General features: G+C 43.0%; 1 protein-coding gene across 2 annotated transcripts; it reads right to left on the bottom strand.

The window, feature by feature from the left end:
- Window positions 1–1,022: 1,022 nt before the first annotated feature.
- On the bottom strand, window positions 1,023–17,738 carry LOC130912237 (zinc finger and BTB domain-containing protein 17-like). Of its 2 annotated transcripts, XM_057830163.1 has the most exons (4): window positions 17,588–17,710; window positions 10,188–10,451; window positions 5,941–6,897; window positions 1,023–5,021 (listed from the first exon to the last, which is right to left on the bottom strand). In XM_057830163.1, the coding sequence occupies exons 2-4, from the start codon at window positions 10,423–10,425 to the stop codon at window positions 4,666–4,668; spliced, it is 1,551 nt and encodes a 516-aa protein (XP_057686146.1). In that variant the 5' UTR covers window positions 10,426–10,451; window positions 17,588–17,710; the 3' UTR covers window positions 1,023–4,665. The 2 variants fall into 2 exon arrangements, with proteins under 2 accessions (XP_057686146.1, XP_057686147.1); XM_057830164.1 differs by lacking the exon at window positions 10,188–10,451 and having other exon boundaries at window positions 1,025–5,021; window positions 17,588–17,738.
- Window positions 17,739–26,693: the final 8,955 nt, after the last annotated feature.

The following is a 26,693-nucleotide window of genomic DNA, read 5'->3' as shown; positions in this document are numbered from 1 at the left end:
TGGGGGCCAGATGAAATTTGACCACGGGCCGCATTTGGCCCCCGGGCCGCACTTTGGACATGCTGCTTTACACAGATCAGTCGTCCCGGTCCCTTTGCAGAAAAGCAGCCCCAAAGCATGTTTCCACCCCGCTGCTTCACAGTGGGTATGGTGTTCTTCGGATGCAATTCAGTATTCTTTCTCCTCCAAACACGAGAACCTGTGTTTCTACCAAAAAGTTCTATTTTGGTTTCATCTGACCATAATACATTGTCGCAGTCCTCTTCTGGATCATCCAAATGCTTTCTAGCCAACCGCAGACGTGCCTGGACGTGTGCTGGTTTCAGCAGGGGGACACATCTGGCAGTGCAGGATTTGAGTCCCTGGCAGCGCACTGTGTTACTGATAGTACCCCTTGTTACTGTGGTCCCAGCTCTTTGTAGGTCATTCACTAGGTCCCCCAGTGTGGTTCTGGGATTTTTGCTCACCGTTCGTGTTATCATTTTGACGCCACGGGGTAAGATCTTGCATGGAGCCCCAGATCGAGGAAGATTATTAGTGGTCTTGTATGTCTTCCATTTTCTAATAATTGCTCCCACAGTTGATTTCTTTACACCAAGTGTTTTACCTATTGCAGATTCTGTTTTCCCAGCCTGGTGTAGGTCTACAATTTTGTCTCTGGGTTCCTTCGACAGCTCTTTGGTCTTGGCCATAGTGGAGTTTGGAGTGTGACTGACTGAGATTGTGGACAGGTGTCTTTTATACCGATAATGAGTTCAAACATGTGCCATTAATACAGGTAAGGAGTGGAGCCTCGTTAGACCTCTTTGACAGCCAGAAATCTTGCTTGTTTGTAGGTGACCAAATACTTATTTTCCACTCTAATTTGGAAATAAATTCTTTATAAATCAAACGATGTGATTTTCTGTTTTTTTTTTTCCACATTCTGTCTCTCATGGTTAAGGTTTACCCATGTTGACAATTACAGGCCTCTCTAATGTTTAGAAGGAGAACTTGCACAATTGGTGGTTGACTAAATACTTATTCGCCCCACTGTATATTAATGAAATTAAAATGACTAAATTGAGTGCCCTGTAAGGGTTTAAAAAAAAAAAAAAAAGTTCATGCTTGGAAGGGTCAATCAACCCGTTGTAGAAAAAAACAGATGAGTCCTTCCAGAAATGGAAGACATTTTGGCTTCAAAATTCTTGAAAAAAAATAAACCACTTTCTGCTTCATAAATAATAGGAAATGAAACATCAAAGAATTGGTTAGCTCATACTACAGCACAATGGGCAAGTTATATTACATGATGCATTTAATGTTTAAAAGACTTGTCAGGTTCAATCTTTACTAATGTTTGCCGTTTCTCAAGAGTGGAAGCTGATACTGACAAAGAGGACGTGAACTTTTCTGGTCTATTCTGATCCTATGCATAGCAAGGTCCCGATGTTGCATGAAGCATTTAATCAAGGATATTTGCTTGGGAAAAAAAAGGACCAAGGACAAATTTGCTTGACCAATTCTTTTAGGAAACGATGCCATCAAGTCTATTGTATCATGTGATTCATTTCTTCTGTGATAAAAAGATTATGATAAGTGTGAATGTTGTGGGGCACCTACCATGAATAATTCAGATTTGCAATCGGTTTATTAATACAAATGTTTATTGATACAAATGTTCCCACAGTTAAAATCGGCATCAGTGAAACAAATATTTTTAAAATGACACTTAACTCTTTCATTCCCAGCTGCAATTAAAACAAGTGCCAATGACGAGTTTTCTCGTCAACTGCTTTTTTTGTAATGATTGGGAAGGTGGCAGTTGGCCAGTGTGACTTTGATTTTAATTATTGGCAACACAGAAGATCTGAAGGTGAGAGAGAATGGCCCTGCGCCACACATGGAAAATTACAAGATTCACAGGCTTGACTCATTTGATTTCTCTCATTTTACCCTTTTACCAAAGAAAAGAATAAGGTACAACCGTACTTTTTTTTTTCTGACAAAAGATCAGAATCCTAATCTTTCATGCCATCTTCCGTAGTCATAACACATAATATTCTGTTGGTTTGAAAAATGAGTCAAAATCATCTGGCACGCGGTCTTTTCGGAAAACATTTGGCACTGAAAGAGTTAAAGGTTATTTTACCTGTTTTATACTTGATCCAATTTGGTTGGTCATTGCAGTGATGGGAAAAGTGAAAAATGTGCATAGGCTGCAAATTAAAAAATATATTGAAAATGATGTAGAAAATACATTTTAATGAATAAATGCACAAAATGCACAGTTGAATTAACATTAACAGTAGAAAACATACAGGAAGACACTTCTCTACGCAGCTTTCTACTCGAGTTTTACAGGTTAGCAAGTTCACACAGTTTAATGTTATGCCAACTCTGATGCGGGTCAGACTTTCAGTAGCAAAGTTAGTGGCTTGTTTCCCACCTCCACAATTTTGACGTCTTTTTACATTACTTACAGTGGCTGCTTATGCTGGCCGGGAAAAAAAATTCTTATATCCCTCCTCTTCAAAGGGGGCGGAGGAGGCGGCATGTTGACATGTATTTCTGTCTGGATTGTGTGAATGTGCGTGTGTGTGGGGTTCCAAAGCCGTATAATGAGAGTCGCGACACTCCTACAGGGATCCATTGTACGATTTTACTTCCGGGTTTTCCAGGTTACTGAGCCTCGGGTAGTTCCAAACATGGCTTCGACGAAGTCGGACCACATTCATATGAATGGCTGGCTGTCAAGTATATTCAGAGGTAGGCTGATGATAAAAACGGTCCCTTTTGAATGAAAAATGCCTCTGGTGCAGGTTTGGTTTTGCTAAAATTAGAGGCTATATTCAAAATTTGAGTTAAGTGGGAAATATTTGTTAAACGTAATTTCTTTGTGTTTCAGGTCAAACTAAGTATAAAACTAAGTCTATAAAATAAGGAAAATTTACACACATATATTTAGTATATAAGCATTAAAGTACAACAGTAAAGAAAACTGGAAAACAGAATTTAAAAGTTGTGACCTCAGACTTTTTGAGAAACAAAAGTTTTTTATATGTCAATGCGATGAAACAAACAAGGATGTACCATTTAGAACTTCAACAAAATGTTATACATGGTGTTATCTTTAATATTTTAGCACAGGTAGGTGAATCAAGGAAATCTAGATATTCTCTGGAAAATGTATTTTTGTTGTGAAAAAACAAAAACCCAATCATCTTGCATTTCAATGTAAAAGTCAATTTCTCGTGCAAATGCTAACAGAAACATGAAACTTTCACTCCACATGGGAAAGTTCCCTTCTGCGTTAACAGTTTACATCAGGGGTGTCCAAACTTTTTGCAAAGGGGGCCAGATTTGGTGTGGTAAAAATGTGGGGGGCCGACCTTGGCTGACGTCCTTTACGTAGAACAATATAGTTAAGCAAATTTTAGCAAGCCATTCTGTGTGTCACATTTGCTTTATTATTATTTTTTTTATTAATAATTTCAACAATCTCGCAACTAGCCTTTGTGGCGTTCTCTTTTGACTCTCGGGCTCTTGCGAAATACTGCTGTGAAATTAAACTAGCTTCAAGTTTGCCTCAATTTCTCGCTGCGTATCTTCCCTATCATCTTGTCGTACATGTCAAAGTGTCTTGTTTGGTATTATCGCCTCACATTGAACTTTTTAAAAACAGCTACTGTCTCTTTGCAAATTAGGCAGACCGAGTTGTTGCGTATTTTAGTGAAGAAACAGTCCAATTTCTACCTATCCTTGAAGCGTCGGCCGTCGTAGTCAACTTTTTTTTTGTTTGATTGTCGCAATTTTAGAAAATTGGAAGGGTCACATAATGTAATGTTGTTTAGAGTGCTGCTGCCTTTTAGCGGGTAAATGAGGAGGAGCATTTAGTGTGTAAGCTACTTCGTATGCTGGTAGCCTCACTGCTGACCAATTTATTAAGTCTGTGCGGGCCAGACCTAATTGATTTTATGACAGAGGCTGGGGGCGGATGAAATTTGACCGCGGGCCGCATTTGGCCCCCGGGCCAGACTTTGGACATGTCTGGTTTACATAGTTTTAGGTTGTCGCCTTACCCCTCCAAATGTAAAACTAGCATTTAAATATATCTGTGTTATAATGCAATGACATAATCAAACTAGTACTTAGATACGCAATTTTATCCATTTTCCCATAAATGTCGCAATTACCGCTGTCAGTTCCATTGAAAACCACTACAGCACTGCTTGTGCTTGGAACTACCCACACCCTACAGGAACCACGTGATGACCTGCGGCGACATCAAAGAGTGTTGTGACTCTCTTTATATGGCTCTGGCGGGTTCTAGCCAGCAGCCCAAAAAATATGGACCAGCACATTCAGCGAGTGAAAAGGGGTAAATAAAAATACAGTAATTACTTAAAAATGGTAGAATCAATTCTATCCTTACAACATATGGGAAGACAATAGACTGAACTCATTATTTAATGCAATTAAGGTTGCTTAAAAGTTGGTGGGGACAATTTGAGCATTGTGAAAAGTTGCTAGTCGTATGTCTATGCAAACCTACACCCTTGATGTGGATTATTTAAAATTTGAACTGTGGGACATAACATAGTCTTCAATTTGGAATGACCCAGATACTGTAACAAATACTGTATGATAGGACTAAATGCTGCATGGTCCTTTACTTGGCCCAACTTAGAAAAACGGGAGCTCATCTTCATCATCTCCTTCTTCAATCAGCCTCCGCGCTCTTTTCCTCCCAGCTCTTGTCTCCTTGGTCTCCTCCTTGATCACCACCGCCCCTGCCCCCTGCTCGCTCAACACCAAACCTTCCCCTTCCTCACGGGCGATGCATCGGCTGCAGTGCCTCCGAAGGCCGGCCAGGATTTGCGACCTGAAGCAGCAGAAGGGGCAGGTGAAGCGTCCCGGCCGGTGCGCTGTTCGCATGTGCTGCTGGAGTCGACTGGGCAGGAAGAAAGTGGCGCTGCAATCTTTGCAGCGGTACGAACGCTCCACATCGTGGCTACGCACTACGTGACTGATGGCAAAACCTGCACGACACACATGCGAGTTCACGTTCAGGTTGATGCTGAACAATCAGGAAATTGTGTTTCCAATTAAAAATGACAAAATCAAAGTGACTGATTATTGTATTTGTACATTTGAGAGAAATTTTATTCATGCTTATAAAACACATAACTGGTGTGATACTATATTGATTTGTTAGACTGTATTCATCCAGGTTTGTGTGCTGTATTTCTTTGGACATAATACAAAGAGGTTCTGTCGACTGTCTTATTAGTTTTTCACTCCCTTGAGTAAACTTGCGTTTTTTTTCCCCTGCCAACTGAGAATTCGTTACGAAAGACACTTTTATTTATGCACACAAAGGCAAATGTGATCCTTTCGAATCTTCTCCTCTGTGTGTCTGCAAAACCGTGTTTTTTTTATATTAAACTTTCCCAGCATTATTTTGTTGTGTAAAGGCTTTTATAACTCTTATAAAAATATGTAGACTATTTAAACAGTAAGAAAACTTGAAGAAATGAAAATAAATTGCTGCTGCTGCTGCTGCGTTTTTTTTTTTTTTTCCGCATCACTCGGGTCGGGCATGCAAATCTATAGTTAATTGATCTGGCCGGTCGGGCTTCAATACCAACGGGCCGTGTAGGGTTGGGCTGGAATTTTTTTAGGCCCGATCTAACCTCTACGGGCTTGCTTTGAATGTAAAGTAGCTCTCTACAGGTAAACATGAGAATAACAATACAAATGGGGAAATCAAATCCATTACATCACCGGAATTGCGCAGGGAAGATTTTTGAACGTACTTATATATTTTAAAATGCGCTGAATCGATTCAGCATGTTGCCCGCATCGAATCGAATCGTCCCTGCCCCGCATCGGGATGCATCGCCGCATCGATTATTGTTGACACCCTTAGTGAATATTGTGCGCATTCTGAGAACTCACCTTTCATTTTGGTCTTCCAGCCGCACATCAGGCAGACGTAGCGGTTGGAGGTGTAACGGACCACTTTGGCCGTCACCTCCATTTCTTCTTTAAGAAGATCACCGCATAGACCGTCTTCATCTTCTTCATCTGCACCACCGCTTGGATGGCGTTTAGGTGTCGAGGCGGAATTCGACGCGGGGTCTTCTTGTTTGATCCTTTGGATGGCAAACTCCCTGGGGATGCTGTGTTTACGTGCAGCGTGGTTGACAGATAAACCTTTCAGTCTGCTTTTCCACCAGCCACAAATCAAACAGCGGTACGTCTCGCCATCGAAGAGGAACACACTTTCGTTGGTGTTGCAGATATTCTTCTCAGAGGGGCAGTCTTCATTGGTCATCCCCTCACTGCTTCTCTTTTCCTCAGGAGTCATCTCATCCTCATCATTTGCGTCTTTCACCGGTTCAACGGCTTCCTTGATGTCCTCATCTGATTTTCCTTCCTCATCTCCTTCCTTTGCTTCTTCATCTGCTTTTACTTCATCTCCTTCCTTTACTCCCTCATCTACTTCCTTTACTTCCTCATCTGCTTCCTTTACGTCTGCTTCTCCTTCCTTTGCCTCCTCGTCCTCTTCCTTGTCCCCCTTCTCGCTTCCGTTGTCTTCCCCGTCGACTCCTCCCGGCGTCGCCACCGTCTCGTCCACGCAGTGCTTGGCGATAATGTGCTGGTAGAGTTTGTTGAAATCGCCACTAGTAAAAAAGCACTCGGCGCAGTGGAAGAGCTGAGCGCCACTCTGGTACATAACAATGTTGCCGAGGCGACCAACGGCCACGCCGTCCAAGAAAGTGGGATGGGCTGCGGCAATATGTGTCAGCTGATGGGCATGGCTTTTGGCAAAGTTACCGCAGAGGGGACACTGGAGGTGGAAGGCCACACCGCCGCGCAATTCACCTCTGGTGGGTTGGATGGTCGACATGACTGCAAATGGGACACAATGGAAGTAGGGAAAATGCACAAGTTAAAACAACAAAACTTCCATTCACTGATTCCCAAACTTTAAAGGCGCATTGACCTCCACTGGCATGTGTGTATCCATCTCTAATTTGTTGTTGGAGGTTGTCACGCAACAGAACACATTCATGATTGAGGGCTGATGTTCTTTTCATGTTTCACATAGTTTGTTTTCCTACTCTGCATTATAACTAGAAATTGTGTTGAGGTTTTAATCTCAATTCGAAAGAGTAACAACGCACATTATAAGGCTCAGACAGTATTTTCCCTACACATAGCTGACCAACCGCCATCAAAACATGTGAATAAAGTCAGTTAAATCTCATTACACAGTGTCAGGTTTCGCAAGACAATAAAGAAGAAAACCGCCTACACACTAGAGACGTGCGAAATTTTTTCGATTCTTAGATCATTCGCGATTGGCCGTGGAAGATTCGAGAACGATTCACAAATATCCAAATTCCGATTATTGAATTATACCAGGTAAAGCGGAAGTAAAACACAGTCAGCGCGGTCTTTGGGACGCAATGAGGAACGGACCGAGAGTAAATATCATGTTCAACTCATGTCGCTAGATAAAAAAAAACAATCATACCTGACTGCGGCTGACAGCCGCTACAAACAACGCCCAGTTGCTAGTTGCTACAAACATACGGCTACAGTAGATATCATATATATATGTAGAACTAGATGCATAATGACAGACGACGTCAGTGTTAGAACTTTTATTATTGAACAGAGATGCGAAATGACAGACTTTCCGGCGTAAGTAAACAGCCGCCATTTTAAAGCAGTAGACCTCTCTAGAAGGCTCTGCTGTAGCGAACCTAATTAACTTTTTATCTAAAATACTCCTAAATCGGCAGAATCTTGTCTTGAATCTCTATTTAAATGATGAAATAGTTGTAAAACTTTGACAAAAGTAGACAGAAGGGAAATTATGGAATAACGGGAGCAATTTTAACAACTGTAACAGTTGATTCGCAACATTAAATTAATTGAATGTAGTTTAAAGCTGCTGATACATATTGGGGACTGGAGTTTTTTATTTACTGTTATTTTCGTATATTTGTTTACTGTTATATGTTACCTTGATACTGAAATAGTAGTTTGGTTTTAGCCTGAGAGGATTTTTGAACAATTTTGGAACTAATGTACAAAACATTAAAATTTATATAAAAAAAATTTTAATAGGATGGGTGTGCATCAATAATCGTTTTATAATCGAATCGAAGCCTCTGAATCGTAATCAAATCGTTAGGTGCCCAAAGAGTCCCAGCTCTACTACACATGCACCAAAAATATGTGTGAACGGGTTTAAAAGGATGAACTTGGTTGAAAATGTTCGCTAGCTTGAACTAACTAGTGTATTTTAAAAATTGCGAACTGAAATTTGAACTAGTTCGGGGAGAAAATTCATTTTCAATGTGTCCCACAAGATGATGCTCTAAACCACAACGGTGGCTAATATTTTCAACTGTTGATTTCACGAATATTAACTACATCCATCCATCCATCATCTGCCGCATAATCCGGGGTTGGGTCGCGGGGGCAAGAGCTTTAGCAGGGAAGCCCAGACTTCCCTCTCCCCAGCCACATCAACCAGCTCCTCTGGCGTTCCCCGGCCAGCCAAGAGACATGGTCTCTCCAGCGAGTCCTGTGTCTTCCCCGGGGCCTCCTGCCGGTGGGACATGCCCGGAACACCTCTCCAGGGAGGAGTCCTGGAGGTATCCGAACCAGATGCCAGAGCCACCTCAACTGGCTCCTCTCAACGCGAAGGAGTAGCGGCTCGACACAGGAGTCCCTCCCGGATGACCGAGCTTCTCTCCCTATCTCTAAGGGAGAGCCCGGACACCCTGGGACACCCAAACTCATGTCGGCCGCTTGTATCCAGGATCTTGTCCTTTCGGTCACGACCCACAGCTCATGACCATAGGTAAATGTAGATACGTAGATCGACTGGTAAATCTTTCTTCACCACTACAGACTGGTGCAGAGTCTGTATCACTTCAGACGATGCACCGATCCGCCTGTCGATCTCCCGCTCCCTCCAACCCTCAGTCGTGAACAAGACTCCAAGGTACTTGAACTCCTCCACTTGGGGCAGGATCTCATCCTTGACCCTGAGAGGGCACGCCACCCTTTTCTGGTTGAGGATCATGGTCTCGGATTTGGAGGTGCTGATCTTCATCCCAATATTAACTACAATTGCCCCTTAAATTGATTCATTCCTTCATGTTGGAGCAAATTATGGGGTGTTTTGTCATATGAATATTTGAGTGCCAAATGTAACCACAACACCTGACTGCCATCAGCAAATCCTGCTTAGCTCTTGACTAGGGATGTCCCAATCATATATTTATGCATGCGAGCCTGAATGGCCTTATTCTGATTATCTGCAGATACCAATTTTTTTTTTAAAAATATATTTGTTTCAGGAAAATAATAAGATCATTTTTTTCATAGGGTGCCATTTGGACGTAACAGAGTGGACACTAACAGAGGGCACGTTTTGTGCTAAAGTTAGCCCTCAGCCTAGCTTTTGCTAGCATAATAGCTAACATGACTGGATACTTAATGACTGATCTATAATTTTACATATAAACATTTTGAAATTATTGAATTAAATAATTTCTTGGATATATAGCTTTAACAGAGTGGACATGTTATGATCAAACACACTGAACGTACTTCAAAAAACGGCAAAATCTGGTTTTATATTTTATTCATCGTTTTATAAAATTGCTTACCACAGTTCAATTTCCTGTCACTGGTGTGACGTTTACGCAGAAGAGCGATGTCATTAGTAATATTTTTTTTATTTTTATTTTTTTTAAAGGACACTATCACAACTGAACAGCGTGGACAGAGCCATTGAGGCTGAACAGAAAGCCTTTTTTTCTTAATTAATAGATATATTTAAATTTAAAAACAACACATGATTAAAGACAGTTTATCCAGGACAATAAAATCATAGCAGTTATTTATTTTTTTATTTTTTATTTTTTTTACGACATCTTAGTTACAAGCAATATAGCCCGGGCATACTACTTTTGCTGGGTTGTTTGGGTCAAGGTTTGATAAATCGACACATAAGAAACCCCAAAATTAGGGCTTCCCAATGAATTTTGTCCGCCCTTTAGTGTTTTCGCACTTTAATTTTGCTCCCCTGAAAAGTGGTTGAGGTTTTTACAACTAAGTCTCAATGTCAGATTGCAGGAACAAATGAAGACCACATAATTCTAAGGCCTGAATACCGTTTAACAACGCTCTCCGACGGGCTGGCTTGTCGGCAGACTCTTTTGCCCAGGATGCGTTCCAGGTCTGGCGGCAGGCCCGTTGAGCTGAGTTTTCGGCAGATCTTGTTTGGGACATTCGCTGAGTTTCACGCAATCGCAAAGCTTGCCTCTCTTCAGGACTGAGCCTAGCTCTGTTCTCTCGAACACTGGTAGCTCTTCTCGTTCGTCGACCAAGTTGACTCTTCTTTGGGGGCATTGTTGTAGAACTGATGTGGTGGGGTGCTGGAGGTGGTGGGAGAGGGTTTAACCGTTAATCAACAGGAATCACTGAACCAACGTGCCTGTTCACATGAGGACTATAAGGGGTTGCCAGATGTAGCTGATCAGTACATCAACGTGCTTAACGACGTAGAGTAGGCAAAGCGACGAGGCTTGCAGGGACAGGTGAAGTGGAGGAAGTGCTACCAAGCAAAAAAACAATGGGTCTTTTAAACAGACAATCATTCTCTGGTTATCTAATGGGTTTCCATGATGCTGGGCACTGGTCGTGGTAGGAGTGAATTCCGTGAAATGAATTGCAGCGTTACCTAAGCAGGCGAAACTTGAAGTTTTGCTGAAAAAAGGGACACTGGAACATTGGACACCTGAGCATGTCAATTTTGCCTTGTTCCTAACAATCCGGTCCGCATGGGTACACTTCTGGGGACACCAGCCGCAACGGTAGAACCATTGTTACCCTGGCATATAAGGCTTGTACTCATTAATAGCGGTATGTTTTAAAGGTGCCAATTTAACTCACCAGCATCCGACCACTTCAAAGCATTGTGACCTAATTTTCCTTCTCGCACGTAACGTGACCTTACTGAGATCTAAATTCCAAAAACACCAGTTTTAAAAGTAGTAATATTAACGGTTTATCGACTGTCAATTTGTCGCTCTATTTGGCTGCGCTCCGCCGTGATTTCCATGATGACAGTCAATGATCCCAAAAACTAATCTGCAAATTTTCATTAAAAGCTGACATTGGGGGCAATCGGAATATATTGGTTTCGGGGATTTTTTCCATTTTCTGCTCTATTGAAAGCTCTGCAACTTCTGAGAAACACTTTTGATGTTAATCTCTCTGTGTCAAATTGGTTAAAATCTGGTTATTCCTTCTGCAACCCGATTTTTTTCGCGTATCGATTTTCGATACTTATCGGGGGTACTTTGATACAAAACCTACCTAAGAACACTTCAGCCCCTATCAGACTTTTATACTGCTAAATTCACATGTAAGGTGACGTGGGATTTACCCGTGCCGTGGCTTTCAGACATGGTGAGATGTTTGAAATTACACGGGTTGGTTTCAGACTTGTTCCCTGTTGGAGACTCGGCGTTGTCTGTGCAGTGATGGCGGGGGATGGGATTTTATAACCCAGACATTACGTCATTTTTGGTCGGCATTGGCAATAAAATAAATCATGTATTTTCAAAGATGGACTGTCTCTTCATTGACTCTAAGATCCAGTAGCAATTTAATTTCATTATCTTTCCATTTTAATTTTGCTATCTTTCCAGTTTGCGATGTTGATAATTGCGATGTACTGTATGTTTACCGCTTTTCATCTTACTGCGAAGAAAGACGAAATGACGATCGGCCCGCTATGAAATTTATGTCATCAGCCTTCGCGCTGTGACCCGGGAATTAAACGTATGCTTTCACACATGCCTCCTCCTGGGTAAGTCCCAGTTATTATACTACGACGCGATCCGGGAAATTGCTTTCGGACATAAGAGCTATCTGTTTAAATCCTGGGATTTAACTGGAGTTTAGCGTATGTCTGAAAGGGGCTATACACACACAGACAAAGTTACATTTATATAAAAGTTTCGATAGATTTTACAGACTAAATTTTAATGAAACACACTAGGGACATAGCAAAATTCCACAACAACCTTTTATCAGAAATAAACCAAATTAAAAAAAAAAAAAAAAAAAAAAAAAGCTTTAGGAGCCTGTACCCTTGAATTTAAATCTAATCTAAATCTAAACTAAATGGAACTTTGTCTGCGTGTTTGTGTTCCTTCCCTAAAGACTCCGATACGGCTCAACCGATTTTCTTGAAAATGTACACATTTGTACAATAAGCAAGGGTGTAGGTTTTTAAAGAGTTCAGTTCTATAAGTCATTTACCCTATTTTTCGGACTATACGTCGCACCTGAGTATAAGTCGCACCAGCCAAAAAATTCGCAATTACAGGAAAAAAACATATAGTCGCACAGGAGTATAAATCGCATTTTTGGGGGGAAATTTATTTGATAGAATCCAGCACTATGAACAGACATTTCATCTTGAAAGGTAATTTAAAATACAATAGAGAACAACAGGCTGAATAGATGTACGGTATGCTAACATTACATGACGCTAGAAGTTAGATCGGACCTAAAAAATCCAGCCCCAACAGACTGGCCCGCGGTATTAAAGCCTGACGCGGCCAGAGCCCAATCAATTAACTTGATTTGCTTGCCCGAGCCCGAAAAAACACGAAATTTTATGTTTTATTTGTGGGGACTCAGGTGAAGGAGGAAATTCGGGGATGCGATGTGTGGTTGCGTTTTGTTTGATCACGTTTGTGACGATGCCGGTGCATATACCTGTATGCATAATGACAATAAATTAAAGCCTGTCTTTTGTAACAGATTCCCCCAGTTAAAAAAGACTGGAGGATGGATATTCAATAAACATTTATATGTTTTATATTTGCGTGTCTGTTCTAACAGGCGGCTAGTGGATTTCAATTTCAATTCAATTTTATTTGTATAGCCCATATCACAACAAGGTTGTCTCAGAGGGCTTTGCAGAGTCAATATGATATGGAACTGATAATACCCATCATCAGTCCTGGTGCATCTATAGCCTATCCGTCCTGGGAGTGGATCTCTCCTGACTGTGGTTGTGGTCTCCTCGAGTTGGCAGAAAAAAACGCAAGTTTTCTCAATGTTTAAATAGTCTACAGTACATATTTTTATGATCATTATAAATGCATTCACACAACAAAATAACCCTGGAAAAGTTTGTTAGATATATTTCTCGTATGAGACCAAAGCGCCACATTCGCTTACATTTACACAGGTTTCCGTATAGCATGTTCAACAATCAATTTGAATCCTTTCAATATCCCACTCCTACCGCAGGTGTTTGCTTTTCAATTCCCCTGTCTTTAGTTTGTTATTCACTTCTATAGCTGCTCCATATTGAAAAGGAAATACAAGGATGCTCGCTGAAGGCGCCAGGGCGCGAGAGGGGAAGATTGAAAAGAGAGCCACTGCGTTCACGTGCGCAGGCATGCTCAGCGCCTTCTGTTTTATCCAAATTATTTATATTATTTAAAAGCCATACATCGTTTTAGTATAAATATATGAATATATATTTATTTTTTAAAAAGTTGGCGAGAGCTTTTGGCCCGACCGTAAATAATCACACATAAGTCGCTCCAGAATATAAGACGCACCCTCTGCCAAAATATTTTCGACAAAAAAAACAAACTGCGACTTATAGTCCGAAAAATACGGTACATTGTCTTCCCATATGTTGTAAGGATAAAATTGACCCTATACCATTATTATGTGAATTATTTCCATTATGTTCAAACTTACATTTACCCTTTTTCACTTGCTGAATTTGCCGGTCCATTTTTTCCCCTCAAACGCACGTTTGATTGGCTGATGACTTGCATTATTTAAAATGTATTTGTTTATGTTCAAATATTGCAATTTGAATGTGCTAATAAAATCCAGAAATTGATTCTGGAAGTTTTCAAAAATGTTTCTTTAGTAGTTTTTGAAAACAAAGGTTTAAATCAAACGGTGTATCACCTGAACCAATACATGTGAAAGTACAAGTCAATACAGATTTATTTTGCATTGATCATTTAGTCTATCAATTAATTAGGTTCATATTAGGCCTGAACGATATATCGTTTAAACATCGCCATCGCGATGTGCGCATGTGCAATAGTCCCATCGCAAGGACGTGCGATAGTTTTTTAATTTCATTTTTTTTAATCCACAAACGTTTGTTTTGAGGAAGGAGAGGGAAAAAAAGCGCACAGCTTCTCTTTCTCTCCAGCAAGTCATCGGCTCCTCCCCCTCCCCCTGCAACAGCGGAGTGGAGGGAGGAGGGGCCGAACAGCAGAGCGGAGGGAGGAGGGCCCGTTCTCAAAGTGAAAGCAAGCAATCAACACGTTGGAGGAGCAAGGAAGACTGTATCCAAAAGGAGTTTTGGAAGTATTTTGGCAAGAACAAGACTATAAGGGACAAAAAACAGCCCTGTCGACAGTGCCTCGCCATGGTTGCCTCAACAAGAAGTAATCTGTCAAACATGTGGGACCATTTAAAACGCAGGTATCTATGCATTCCTGCGACGAGCTCCCCATCAGAGGCTTTTTAGCACAGGTGGGAACATTGTTACGTGCCAACGTTCTTGTCTCAAGCCTGCTATAGTTGGCCAAAAACCTATGAGACCCAGTTGAGAATTGCTGAGCAAGGAAGGTGGACGATATGCAGACAAATACATAACACAGCTGAAGGAATGTCTTTTCTTCTTTTTATTCATGTGACAGCTATCAGGAAGGCAGGAAATTTGGGAGTTAAAATGGTTCTGTTATTCATCACAGTTATTTGCAGTTATTCAGTTCAATTATTTACAAGTTCAATTGAGTTTGTTTCTTTTATATTTAAATTTATTGTAAACCGTATTTTTCAAATAACTATATATAGTACAGCTGCACATAAAGTTTTGATACTTAATATTTTTGTTGAAATATTTTTACAACTTTGTTGCCGTTTTGCAGTTTTATATTGTTATATTTTGTGTAAACAACTCAGGGGACTAATGCACTTGCACTTTTATTAGTCAGATTTAATATTTAAGTTCAAATATGTTGACAACTTTGTTGTTTAACTGAGGTTTTTATGTATTGTTATAGTTTGTGAACTCTTTTGTCATATTTAATATTTTTGTTCAAATATGTTGACAACTTTGTTGTTTTACTGAGGTTTTTATTTATTGTTATAGTTTGTGAACAACTCTTTTATTTGTCATATTTAATATTTTTGTTCAAATATGTTGACAACTTTGTTGTTATTTTACAGAAGTTTTTATTTATTGTTATATTTTGTCAAAAACTTAGGGGACTAATGCACCTGCTCTTTTATTTATCATTTAATGTATTTGCTGCTGTTCAAGTGTAAAATATTGTATTCAATAAATGATCTATTTTGTGCAGACATGACTTCCTGGATACCTTCATACAGAAATCTTCATCATTCACAAATTAAACGGTATTATATGAATACACTGTGGTCACGGTGTGTTATGTAAAGTATTTCCAAACAGCTATTCAAGTCATTTAGTGAAAATTTCTTTAAAAAAGATAGATCTTTTTTTTTTTTTAATATCGCAATATAATATCGCAATATATTGCAAACCTAAAAAAAATCGCAACAATAGTTTTTTCCAATATCGTTCAGGCCTAGTTCATATTCGTGTAAAAAGTAGCCCTGACCCCCGTTCACCCAATCAGGTTTGTCTTATTAATGTCCCGGCCTCAACAAAAAGTGTACATGCAGGTTATGCTGTTATTTCGTACATACTTATGTCGAAACCAAACCTACGCCCTTGACAATAAGCATCTGCGAGTGTTCTTAGATGGGTTTTTATCTCTGTATGCATCCATTTAGAGCGAGGAAAACCAATTCAAAACTCTCAAAATTAGCATAGAATATCCCTGATTGTGGAGGCGACAGTAAAAGACGTGTTTCCTGCAATTGTAATGTCGCAGTTGGCTTTCAAACTTTACGGCTTCGTGTACAAATTTAAATGTGCTGTTCCTGTGTTGATGATACATTGTGGCTTTGAGTATTCAACAAGATGTCAGTGGCACCACCAGGGGGTGGCCAAGGCCCCTCTATAAATTTGTTGGCCACCCCACTTTTGTTAAATGTTCACTTTATGCTTCATATATACATAACACAATAAAACAGAATTTTTGTGGAACTGCTGACTGGACTGTCAACTGGAAACTAAATCGTTAGTCACATGAAATTAGGGCTGCAGCTATCAATTATTTTAGTAGTCGATTAATCGATGAACTAGTTAGTTTGAATAATCGAGTAATTGGATAAGGAACATAAAAAAATGAAAATACATGAGCTCAGCCTCAAACGGTACAAAAACAAATAAATAAATGAGGATCTCAGTACAACAAAAGAACAACTGGCTAACTTACCTAGCAAAAGTCTGCTAGCTTCAATGCTATAAAATGCTTTTTTTTTTTATTTTATTTATTTTTTTTTTTACAGTGCTCTTAACAAAGGTTTAAAACACATATTCCCACAAATATAGCTAAAAATACCAATAAACTAAATTACGAATGGATTTAAAAAAAAAACATTAGCTCAAACAAAAATTTAGCTTATGTTGGTCTTAACGGGGCAGCTGGATTCAGCCATGTGAAATGAGTTATGTCATATTCACTGTTGCCACTGGAGGGCAGAGTATCCACCCAAATTAATAAAACTAAATGCAAACACTTTACTCAGGAATACTCGAAGCAGCAAAATTGAATTTGAATCTTTTTTTTTCTAATTGAATTACTTAAGTTAATCGATTAATTGTTGGAGCACTACATTAAATATAACACAACACACCAAAGTATATCAGCACATAATGAAAACCTGAAATTATGGCTTTTAGTTTTGGTGTGCCACCCCAAGATTTTAAGTGGCCACATCTGGAAAATTTTCTGGAGGCGCCACTGCAATCTGGATTCCCAGAAAATGTACAATTTCCCAGACTATTAATCATGGATTCATTTCGGCAGGACATTCCTACTGTACACAGTGATGGAAAGCGATTGCGCATTAACCCCTTTTATTGTGTCCTTTTACTATTACTACATTAGAGCTGTATTTCTAAGGAAAGTATGTTTTATCTGCTATTCGGTTGTAGTACGTTCACGTTACACAAACCCGAGCAACGCAGGGCCACACAGCTAGTTTATAATCGATGGCAATTGATAATACACACACAAAAAATGAATAAGGATTTGTCCAACTTTAGTGAAAATTCAGCTTAATTTATACTGGGGACACAAATGGCACCCTAAAAAGACCAAATACTTGCATCACCGGAATTGTCACATGTAAAACGCAGTAGTCGTTGTAGTTCTTTGCTAGTAACATGCATGTTATTCCATCACGGTCTTAGTCGCCCTCTTGCGCAGAAATAGCGTAATGGGGGAAACGCCACCTCTTGCAATGGATTTTAATTATTAACATTATGTAGTATGTCATTAGTGAATGGAAAATTACACGTGTTAGTTTGGTTATAGAAAAAAAACATGTTGCGGCTAACAGCGTTTTCATGCGTCACCTTGACAGACGTGCGCCCGGTGAATTCCGTTTCAGGTGTCAGACTTATCCGGTGGAAGTGGAAGATCCAAAGCGCATTTTTTAAAATGGGAAAATTAAAAAAAAACAAAAAAAACAAAAAACTATCTATTCTTCATCGTGTTACTGGCAGGCAGGCGGCATCTGAATTTCAAGGTAAATTACCGCCACCTACTGTGTTGGAGTGTGGCCAGAGTACATCTACGTATACAGTAAAAAGCCTATACAGTACTTAAACCTACTGTATATACCCTAAAACTAAGTTTACTCTTCCAAATCATGCCTCTGGTAGGTCCAGAGCAGCCAGGAAAGCAAGGAGGATGCGTCACCGTTCAACGTGGAGGGCCCCTAGTATTTAAAACAGTGCTTCTGTTATGGTAGCTGGAGTGTGTGACCCAAAAGCGCAGCAACAAGGAGTCAGTGATGAGAAGGAGCCCAAGCATAGGCGGAGTTCAACTTTTGGGGCGGGGGGGCACTACATGTTGATGACCCCGAGACGCAGTGTCAACAATAAAATGAACTTACAAGGATATTTATAAAACTAAGTTGACAATGAGCGTTTTGATTATTGAGGGGAATTCTAAATCAGGCTGCTTAGGCAATAATTTTCACCAAGATCATCATCCATTGAATATGGTACGCCCACCGGTGTCGTGCCAATGTAGTTACCCCAGTCAAAAACTGTATCCCCTGGGCGGAGCCATGTGGAGGTAGATTTGTGTCTTTATTATTCAATCAAAAAAAGTTGCATCAATTAAAAAAAAGTTGCTTCAACCAAAATATATATTTTCAACCCCAAAAATTCGCTTCAATTAAAAAAAAAATGTGTTTGAATGCAAAAATAAATTTGAAACTCAAAAAAAGAAAAAAAAGAATGCATGGGAAAGCTATTTTTCTTTGATTGATTGATTTTTTTTTTTTTTTGATGAAGTCCATTTTTTTTTTTTATTGTAGCAACTTTTTTGATTGATTTCTTTAAATTATGTGAACATATTATAATGTGAATATCTATGTAATAAAGAATGAGGATCCTCTTGGACTTTTTCTTCTGATAACATTTTATTTAAAAAAAAAAATTTTTTTCAATGTTTAAAATTTAGTTTTTTTATTTATTATTTATTTTAATTTCTTACCAGCAATTTCTCCTGCTGTTGACAACACACACTCGCACACCAACGATGCCAGCGTGCACAAGAATTCCTTAGCCAATTGAAAGAGGTTTAGATAAGATGTCTGTTGGCTGCTACAGTAAGATCTGCATGCCATGTATCGTTGCACTTCTGCAATTGCATTACCTCCTTGACTCCCCACTTCGTCATCTAAGCGCAACCATTGTCCATCAGAAAAAAAATTGAAGTGGAAAATAAAATAAATTATATCTTAATTACCGATTTCTAATAAATTATCAACAAAGCTATTGTGGTAAAGTAAAGAAATTGCTATATACCTGTGTTTATCCTGGGTGTATCAGAAACTTTATTCTCATGCTTGGCCCAATAGTGTCTCAGCATTGAGGAGGTGGTTACTGTTTGTGTATGACGGGTTGAAAGTACAAATACGATATTTCACCTGTAAAAAAAAATAAAATAAAATAACATGAATAATAAACTAAGAGTTACCTTAAAATTAATTCTAATTTGAATGGAACATGACAAGTCGAAAATCTTAGACAAACCGGGAGCGTTTTCCCTGTGTTTGGTCCATTTTCCACAGCACGAAGCCAACGAGGAAGGAACCATGAGATGTGAATTGTTTCAGCAGCTCCATTACGTTGAAAGACACGCTTCCTATTAAACACAGTTTGACGCATCTTGGCTGTGTCGACGCAGTTCAATGAGTTCATGCATCGATCACGTGATTTTCTAAAAGCGATACCCGCACCGACACCGGGATTGCTCCATGAGCTCGGTACGCGCGCTGGCGCATTACTGTTGCTGTACCAAACACTACTTGTTATTGCTGCGAAGAAGGTAAAAAGCAATGTCACAAAGTTAGTCCATAGACTTCATAACACTTGACATGACACGGTAAACAGGGCCGATCCGTAGGGGGCCTATTTTTAAAAACTTCAAATTCAAATAGTTTCAAAGCCAAAGCTTCTTTATAGATATGGACGTAAAACAGTCTCGATTCTTGGTTAAAAGCAAAAGAAACCGTGCAGGGAGCATTTATTTTACGGGAATATGTCAAACGTGCGACTCGTCCTTAAGTTCACTGTGGTGCCGCCTTACCACAAGTCCACAACAAAGCACTTTTTACTAGGGATGGGAATCGAAATCCGATTCCAATTCGGAACCGGTTCCGAGTGTTTCGAGGCCTCGACATCACAATGAAAAAGCCTTAACGATCCCTTTAACGATTCCTAAAGACGCGTATTGCGTCGTGACGTGTCTTGTTGTCCAGACGCATCAAACTAGCATGGCGCCAAGAACCACTCGCTTCAAAGTTTGACTACACTTCACCAGGAAAGAGTGTGAAAATGAAAGGTTACGACGGGTAAGACCGAGCATTGCAGCCATAAACATAACAATGACAGCACGTAGGTTCAAACGCTCGAAAGTGTGTCTTCACTTCACGAGGGAAAATTACAACAAAGCGACTTGCAGTCATTGCAAGGTGGAGGTAACTGCATCGGGAGGGAATACGACTGCGCTGTCCTCACAGAGAGGCTAAAGCTCAGTTCTGGCTATACAGCTAGCTAAACTCTCAAATGACGATGTAGAAGACGTTGGTATAATTTGCTGACTTTATTCAACCATCACTTGAAGAGTGAAACTAAGAATAGAAATGAAACAAATCAATTTCGTCCCCAATAACAGGTTTGCATCAACGTAAATCAGCGATGATTAGCTGCTAATAACAGTATGGTTAGCATTCGTTCGCTAGCATTAGCACATCGTTCAAACCACTACACAACTGGATTTAAGTGTCCGATCGCGAGTGGAAACACAACAACAACACAACACAAAAGATGATACATACAGGCGTTGCCTCTGTAGATATTAATATTGTAGCGTTTGCTTAGCGGAAGTTTGGTCGCGAAAAACAGCACACGAGCCTCAGCGCCTTTTTCCTCTTTTTATTCACTTCCCGCCACCCTACCAATGCCAAAAACAACAACAACTATATACACTGACGTAATCCAGTCCACCAATCCGAGCGTCGCGCCGGTGCACCAGCACACCAACGACAGTCCCGTGCTGGTGCATAAATTAACCCATTGATGACAGTCCCGGCGACGCTACACAGCCCCCACCTAGCCGGTTAGTTGTCCCCAGCAACCGTAGCGTCCAGAATGTAATCCTGTAACCGGAAAGGAAGTCTGCGGTGCCGCCGAGGACGCCCCGTCTCTACTCCAGCCGGCGTTGGAGGTGCCCGAGAGTTCTCAGCCCGTTCCTCCAGACTGGCCTCCGTCTCTGGAGTTGCCCGGGGTTGATAAGGGGCGAGCCGGTCCCGATGGAGGACGACCACCCGGTTCCTCCTCAATGTCTGTACTCGATACACCACGTCCGACAGTTTCTCCAGAACAGTGCACGGTCCCACCCAGTGGCTCATGAGTTTTGGGGACAATCCCCGCTTTCGCTCTGGGCTGTAGATCCAAACCTGTGCGCCAACAGCGAAGTCTTCCCCTCTACAGCGGACGTCATATGCCCTCTTCTGGCGAACGCCAGCCTGGCTGAGGGTCTGTCGGGCTACGTCGTGAACCTCTCGTAGTCTGTCTCGCAGATGGCCATAGTAATCCATTCCGGCCTCGCCCACCACCTCTGGCTCAGGAGGGGATCCAAACACCAGGTCAACAGGAGTGCGGAGCTCTCGCCCGAACATGAGAGCCGCGGGAGTGCATTTAGTGGACTCCTGAACCGCCGAGCGATATGCCCATAGGACCAGAGGTAGATGTAAGTCCCAATCACGTTGCTGACGGCTGGTCAAGATGGCAAGTTGAGTGGCCAGAGTGCGGTTAAAACGTTCCACCAAACCATCACTCTGGGGGTGCAGTGGCGTAGTACGGGTCTTCTTGATTCCGAGTCGCTTGCAGACCTCACTGAAGACCTTAGCCTCGAAGTTCCGCCCCTGGTCACTATGCAATTCCTCTGGGGCACCAAATCTGCAGAACATCTCATTGACCAGATGTTCGGCTGTAGTGATGGCGCTCTGGTCAGGGACAGCATAGGCTTCAGGCCATTTGGTAAAATAGTCCATGGCCACCAAGACATATCGATTTCCTCGTTCGGTGACTGGAAAGGGGCCCAGGATGTCAACGGCCACACGCTCCATGGGTGCCCCCACCTGGTACTGTTGCAGGGGGGCATGCGAGCGTTGGCCTGGCCCCTTCTGTGCTGTGCAAGTGTCACAGCGGTGCACATGGAGTTCAACATCTTGCCGACATCCTGGCCAGTAGAATCGGGAACGGAGGCGCAGCAGGGTCTTGGTGACGCCGAAGTGACCCGTTCCGGCCGAGCCATGGACGAGCTGGAGGACTTGCATCCTCAGGTTACGAGGCACCAGGAGTTGGAGGATATCACGGGTGCCAGCAGGATTCTTCCAGCGACGGTAGAGAAGGTTGTCACGGATGACAAGGCCAGCCCACTGCGAGTGGAGTGCCTTAGTCTCTTGGTCGAGCATAGCGATGGCTGCCCATGCTGGACGCTGGTCGGCCTCCAGCCATCCTCGAACACGGCTAAGAACGGAGTCCCCTTCTTGGGCGTGTCGTAACGCCACCAGGTCAACTTCAACCATGTTGGGAGCCGTCGCTGTCGCTCGGTCGTTTGCCCCACCCCGGCCGAGAGTATTCTCTTCGGCCGCGGCTGCTTCTGGATGTGCCGCTGCCACTGTGGCCACCGGTTCTCGTTCCTCCTGGCGTTGGCAGTGTCGGCAGTCATTGCAGGGCCGCCGTGACAGGGCATCAGCGTTGGTGTGTTGACGCCCTGGACGATGATGGATTTCGTAGTCGTAGTCCTGCAGCGTCTCCATCCACCGAGCGAGCTGTCCCTCGGGCTCCCGGAAAGTGAGAAGCCAGGTGAGCGAGGCGTGGTCAGTGCGCAGGAGGAATTTTTGCCCATACAAATATGGCCGGAACCGGCGCAGTGCCAAGATCACAGCCAGCAGTTCCCTCCGTGTGACACAGTAATTTCGTTCAGGCCGGCTGAGGGCACGACTATAGTATGCGACGACTTGCTCACCGTGCTCGCCTTCTTGTGACAACACCGCCCCTATGCCAACGTTACTAGCATCAGTGTCCACTATAAATGGTCGCTGGAGGTCGGGGTAGGCCAACACTGGAGCTTCAATTAAGGCTCTCTTGAGTCTGGTGAAGGCCCGGCCACAGTCCTCAGTCCACTGAAACACTTGCCCCTTTTGCGTCAATTTGTGCAGAGGGCTGGCAATGGAGGCGAAGTCCCGAATGAATCGACGGTAGTAGGACGCCAGGCCCAAAAAACTGCGCAGCTCACTGACATTCCCCGGCACCGGCCAGTCTTTCACGGCCGCTGTCTTAGCTGGGTCGGTGGCCACCCCCGCCGCATTGATGACGTGGCCCAAGAATGACGTCTCTCGTCTAAACAGGTTGCACTTCTTGGGGTGGAGACGAAGCCCAGCTTGTCTGATGGCGTCGAACACCTCCCGTAGGTGGCTCAGCGCGCTCTGGAAGTTAGCTGCATGGACTAGAAGGTCATCCAAGTAGACAACACAGCGGCTGCGTGGAATGTCAACGAGCACTTTCTCCATCAGACGCTCAAAGGTGGCTGGAGCATTGCAAAGTCCAAATGGCATAACTCTGAACTGCCATAATCCTTGTCCCAGGGAGAATGCAGTCTTTGGTCGTGCCTCTGGGGCTAGTTCCACCTGCCAATATCCGCTCCGCAGGTCAAGAGAGCTGAACCAGCAGGAGCCGGCGATGTAGTCAAGGGCATCGTCAATACGCGGCAGGGGGTAAGAGTCCTTGCGTGTAACTTTATTGAGCCGCCGATAGTCTACACAGAATCGCCAAGTGCCATCTTTTTTCTTGACCAGAACTACTGGGGCTGCCCATGGGCTGGACGATGCCTCGATTACTCCCGCCTCCAACATCTCTTGAATTTGTTTTTCGGCTGTAGCACGCTTGGCGAAGGGAAGGCGCCGAGGCCGAAGGCGAATGGGGCTTGCATCCCCGGTATCTATCTCGTGCTGAACCAAGCCGGTGTGCGTGCAGTCTTTGTCTTTGGCGGCAAAGATGTCAGCAAAACAGTCCAACAGCTCCTTCAACTGATGACGCTGGCCGCTTTCTAAACCATCACTGCTCCGTCGGTACAGCTCCTCGATGGCTTGCTTGGTCTCAGCGGATGGTGGTTGTGGATTCGGTCTCGTGGCTTGCGGTCCATCGTGCCTTCTCATCGCCGATGGCATGGACGTGTGTCGCAGTCCTTTTCCGCCAGCCGTTTGCAGGGGAATCACCTCCGAGTCCAATTTTAGTGCAGTACTGGCTACGTCCACCACTGCTTTCCATTTTGAGAGCAAGTCTAGCCCAATGATGCAGGGATCTTGTATTTGGGCCAACCAGAACTGGTGGTCCACCCGTTGTCCAGCCACGGTCACAGTGAGAGTCTTAACGCCCCACATCTTGGCTCGTTCTCCTGTGACAGTCATTATGTGCAGTTTGGTGCGTTTCCATCCTTGGGGTTTTTGGGCCGTGGTACCAGGCAGGGTACCAGGGCAGATGAGGGAGATGGTGGACCCTGTGTCCACCAAAGCCTTACACAGGGTCCCATTTATGCAGCAGTCCAAGTATAATCCATGTGCTTGCCCGAGGCGACCCAGTCGTAGCAAATTCGTGTGGGAGGACGAGATCGGTGGCAGTTCTCCCGCTGTGCCACCTCTCTTTAGTTTAACTGCTGGTCAGCGAGTGTTTTCGGTGCCGGAGCTGGACAATGGCGTGCGACGTGCCCGGGTTCACCGCACCGGAAGCACTTCTCTTTGTCTTTGTTGCGACGCCACTTCGGCCGGTGCTGGGGTGCGGTGGCGGCTTGGCAAACCACTTCGTCGTCGTGGCCAGCTTCGTAGTCTCCTAGATCAACACGGTGAGCTCTGTGCCTTGGCCCACAGTCTGCCCTGCTGTCACACAGTATGTGTTCGACACGCTCAGCCTCACCGAGCGCACTGGCCAATGTCTTTGGTGCGCACAAACGAACATGTTGTTGAAGCTGCTGTGGACGAAGACCCCGAATGAAGGCTTGCAGGGCCAGTTCTTCCTGCGCCATGGAACTGAAAGTGCTGTAACCTTGTCTTGCATGAAGCTGGAGGTCTGCTGCATAAGCGCCCAAACACTCATTTCCTTTTCGATGACGGTTGAACAGCTTGTCCCTTGAATCATCAGCGTAGTTGCGGTGTCCAAAACGTTGACGCAGAGCTCCCTCTAGTGCTTGCCAACAAAGCCGTTCTTGTGGCCGAAGATCAGTGAGGATCTGCAGGGCATTTCCTTCCAATGCAAGGGCAACTTGGACCGCCGTCTCTTCATTTGACCAACCATTAAATTGTGCCGCCATTTGAACTTGGATGAGGTAAGTCTCCAGCGGTCCCTCACCATTGTAACGTGGCAGTTTGGTCATCACTTTTTGCCTCGGCATCTCCACAGTTCCACTTGCTGCTTGCACACTGCTTCCCATGTTATATTCATGGCATTTGGGAATGCTTGATGTCGCATAATGGCGCCCTCCATGGCAAGGACGGGGATCGATCCTCATCCCATCAAAGCCCTCCCCCTCGTTACTCGCCTCCACTCGCTGATCTTGAGCGCGGCACTCGCTTGTTCCCTCAGAGTAGCGTAGTTGCTTTGGCTTGCTCTGATAAGGGAGGGGGGTGCACGCCGTCTCGTAAAGCCGCCCCCTCTCATTACTTGCTTCAGCTCGTCGTTCTGGGGAGCGACGCTCGCTCGCTCCGTCAGGGTGGCGTTGTGCTTTCGGTTTGCTCCGATTCGCCAAACTCCCGTGCTCCACTTGCAAGCGTGAAATGAAATCTTCAATCTCCTCAATTGTGGTCGCCATCCTGCAATCCCACTTCTGACACCAAATGTAGCGTTTGCTTAGCGGAAGTTTGGTCGCGAAAAACAGCACACGAGCCTCAGCGCCTTTTTCCTCTTTTTATTCACTTCCCGCCACCCTACCAATGCCAAAAACAACAACAACTATATACACTGACGTAATCCAGTCCACCAATCCGAGCGTCGCGCCGGTGCACCAGCACACCAACGACAGTCCCGTGCTGGTGCATAAATTAACCCATTGATGACAGTCCCGGCGACGCTACAATATTAACAAAAACGTAGGCTCGTAGAAGTGTTTCCCTCTCTCACTTCGCTCGCTCACTCGCTTGGATGCGGCATGTCTTCGGGTGCCCAAACTGCGGCCCGCGGTCCAAATACGGCCCGCCTCCACATTTGGTCCGGCCATTTTGATTTTTTTTTTTTCTCAATCGTGTTATTTCTTTCCTGGCCTTTTTCCTTGAAGAATTCAGAGAGGGTTATTTGGTTATTATCTATTTAATTAATAGTGTTTTTATTATTAATTATTATTATTATATTATTATTTTTATTTTATTTACTTTCATTCCGTGAAGAATCCAGAAAGGGTTATTTGATTGTGGCTTTCTGAAAAACAATAATGTTTTACATTTATGCACTTCTGCAATCGTCACACTTTTTCTGTTACAAACTGACCCCGGCCCCTAATCAGAGAAGGGAAAAGTTATGTGGCCCTCACAGGAAAAAGTTTGGGTACCCCTGCTTTAACACATATTGCCAAAGGCAGAACAACAACCTATCTGCCAATATATACCAATATTTTTTATTTCTATTAGATAAATGTTTCAGTAAAATGTTACACATTCTTGTGTATTTGCCACTTATTGCCACAGTTAACATTGAGGCTTTGGGCCTCTTTTGATTTCGTTGTGAGTTTGTAAGGTTGTGAGTTCTGATTAAACAAACTCGATGCCAATCAAAACGTTTGTTCTTCTTTTTCCCCAAATTAGAATCGATAAGAGAATCGATAAAGAATCGAATCGTTAAGCAATATCGATAATGGAATCGGAATCGTAAAAATCCTATCAATTCCCATCCC

This window comes from Corythoichthys intestinalis, chromosome 2, assembly GCF_030265065.1.
Source record: "Corythoichthys intestinalis isolate RoL2023-P3 chromosome 2, ASM3026506v1, whole genome shotgun sequence".
Classification (NCBI taxonomy): Eukaryota; Metazoa; Chordata; class Actinopteri; order Syngnathiformes; family Syngnathidae; genus Corythoichthys; species Corythoichthys intestinalis.
This window is presented reverse-complemented; position numbering and strand designations above follow the sequence as displayed.

Bases quoted from the DNA above. Each gene is read 5' to 3' on its own strand.
- LOC130912237 (XM_057830163.1), bottom strand. From the start codon at position 10,425: ATGCCCCCAAAGAAGAGTCAACTTGGTCGACGAACGAGAAGAGCTACC. The intron at 6,898-10,187 runs GTATTCAGGCCT...TCCCATTTGCAG, and splicing joins TCGGAGAGCGTTGTTAAACG to TCATGTCGACCATCCAACCC. The intron at 5,022-5,940 runs GTGAGTTCTCAG...TGTGTCGTGCAG, and splicing joins CTGGAAGACCAAAATGAAAG to GTTTTGCCATCAGTCACGTA.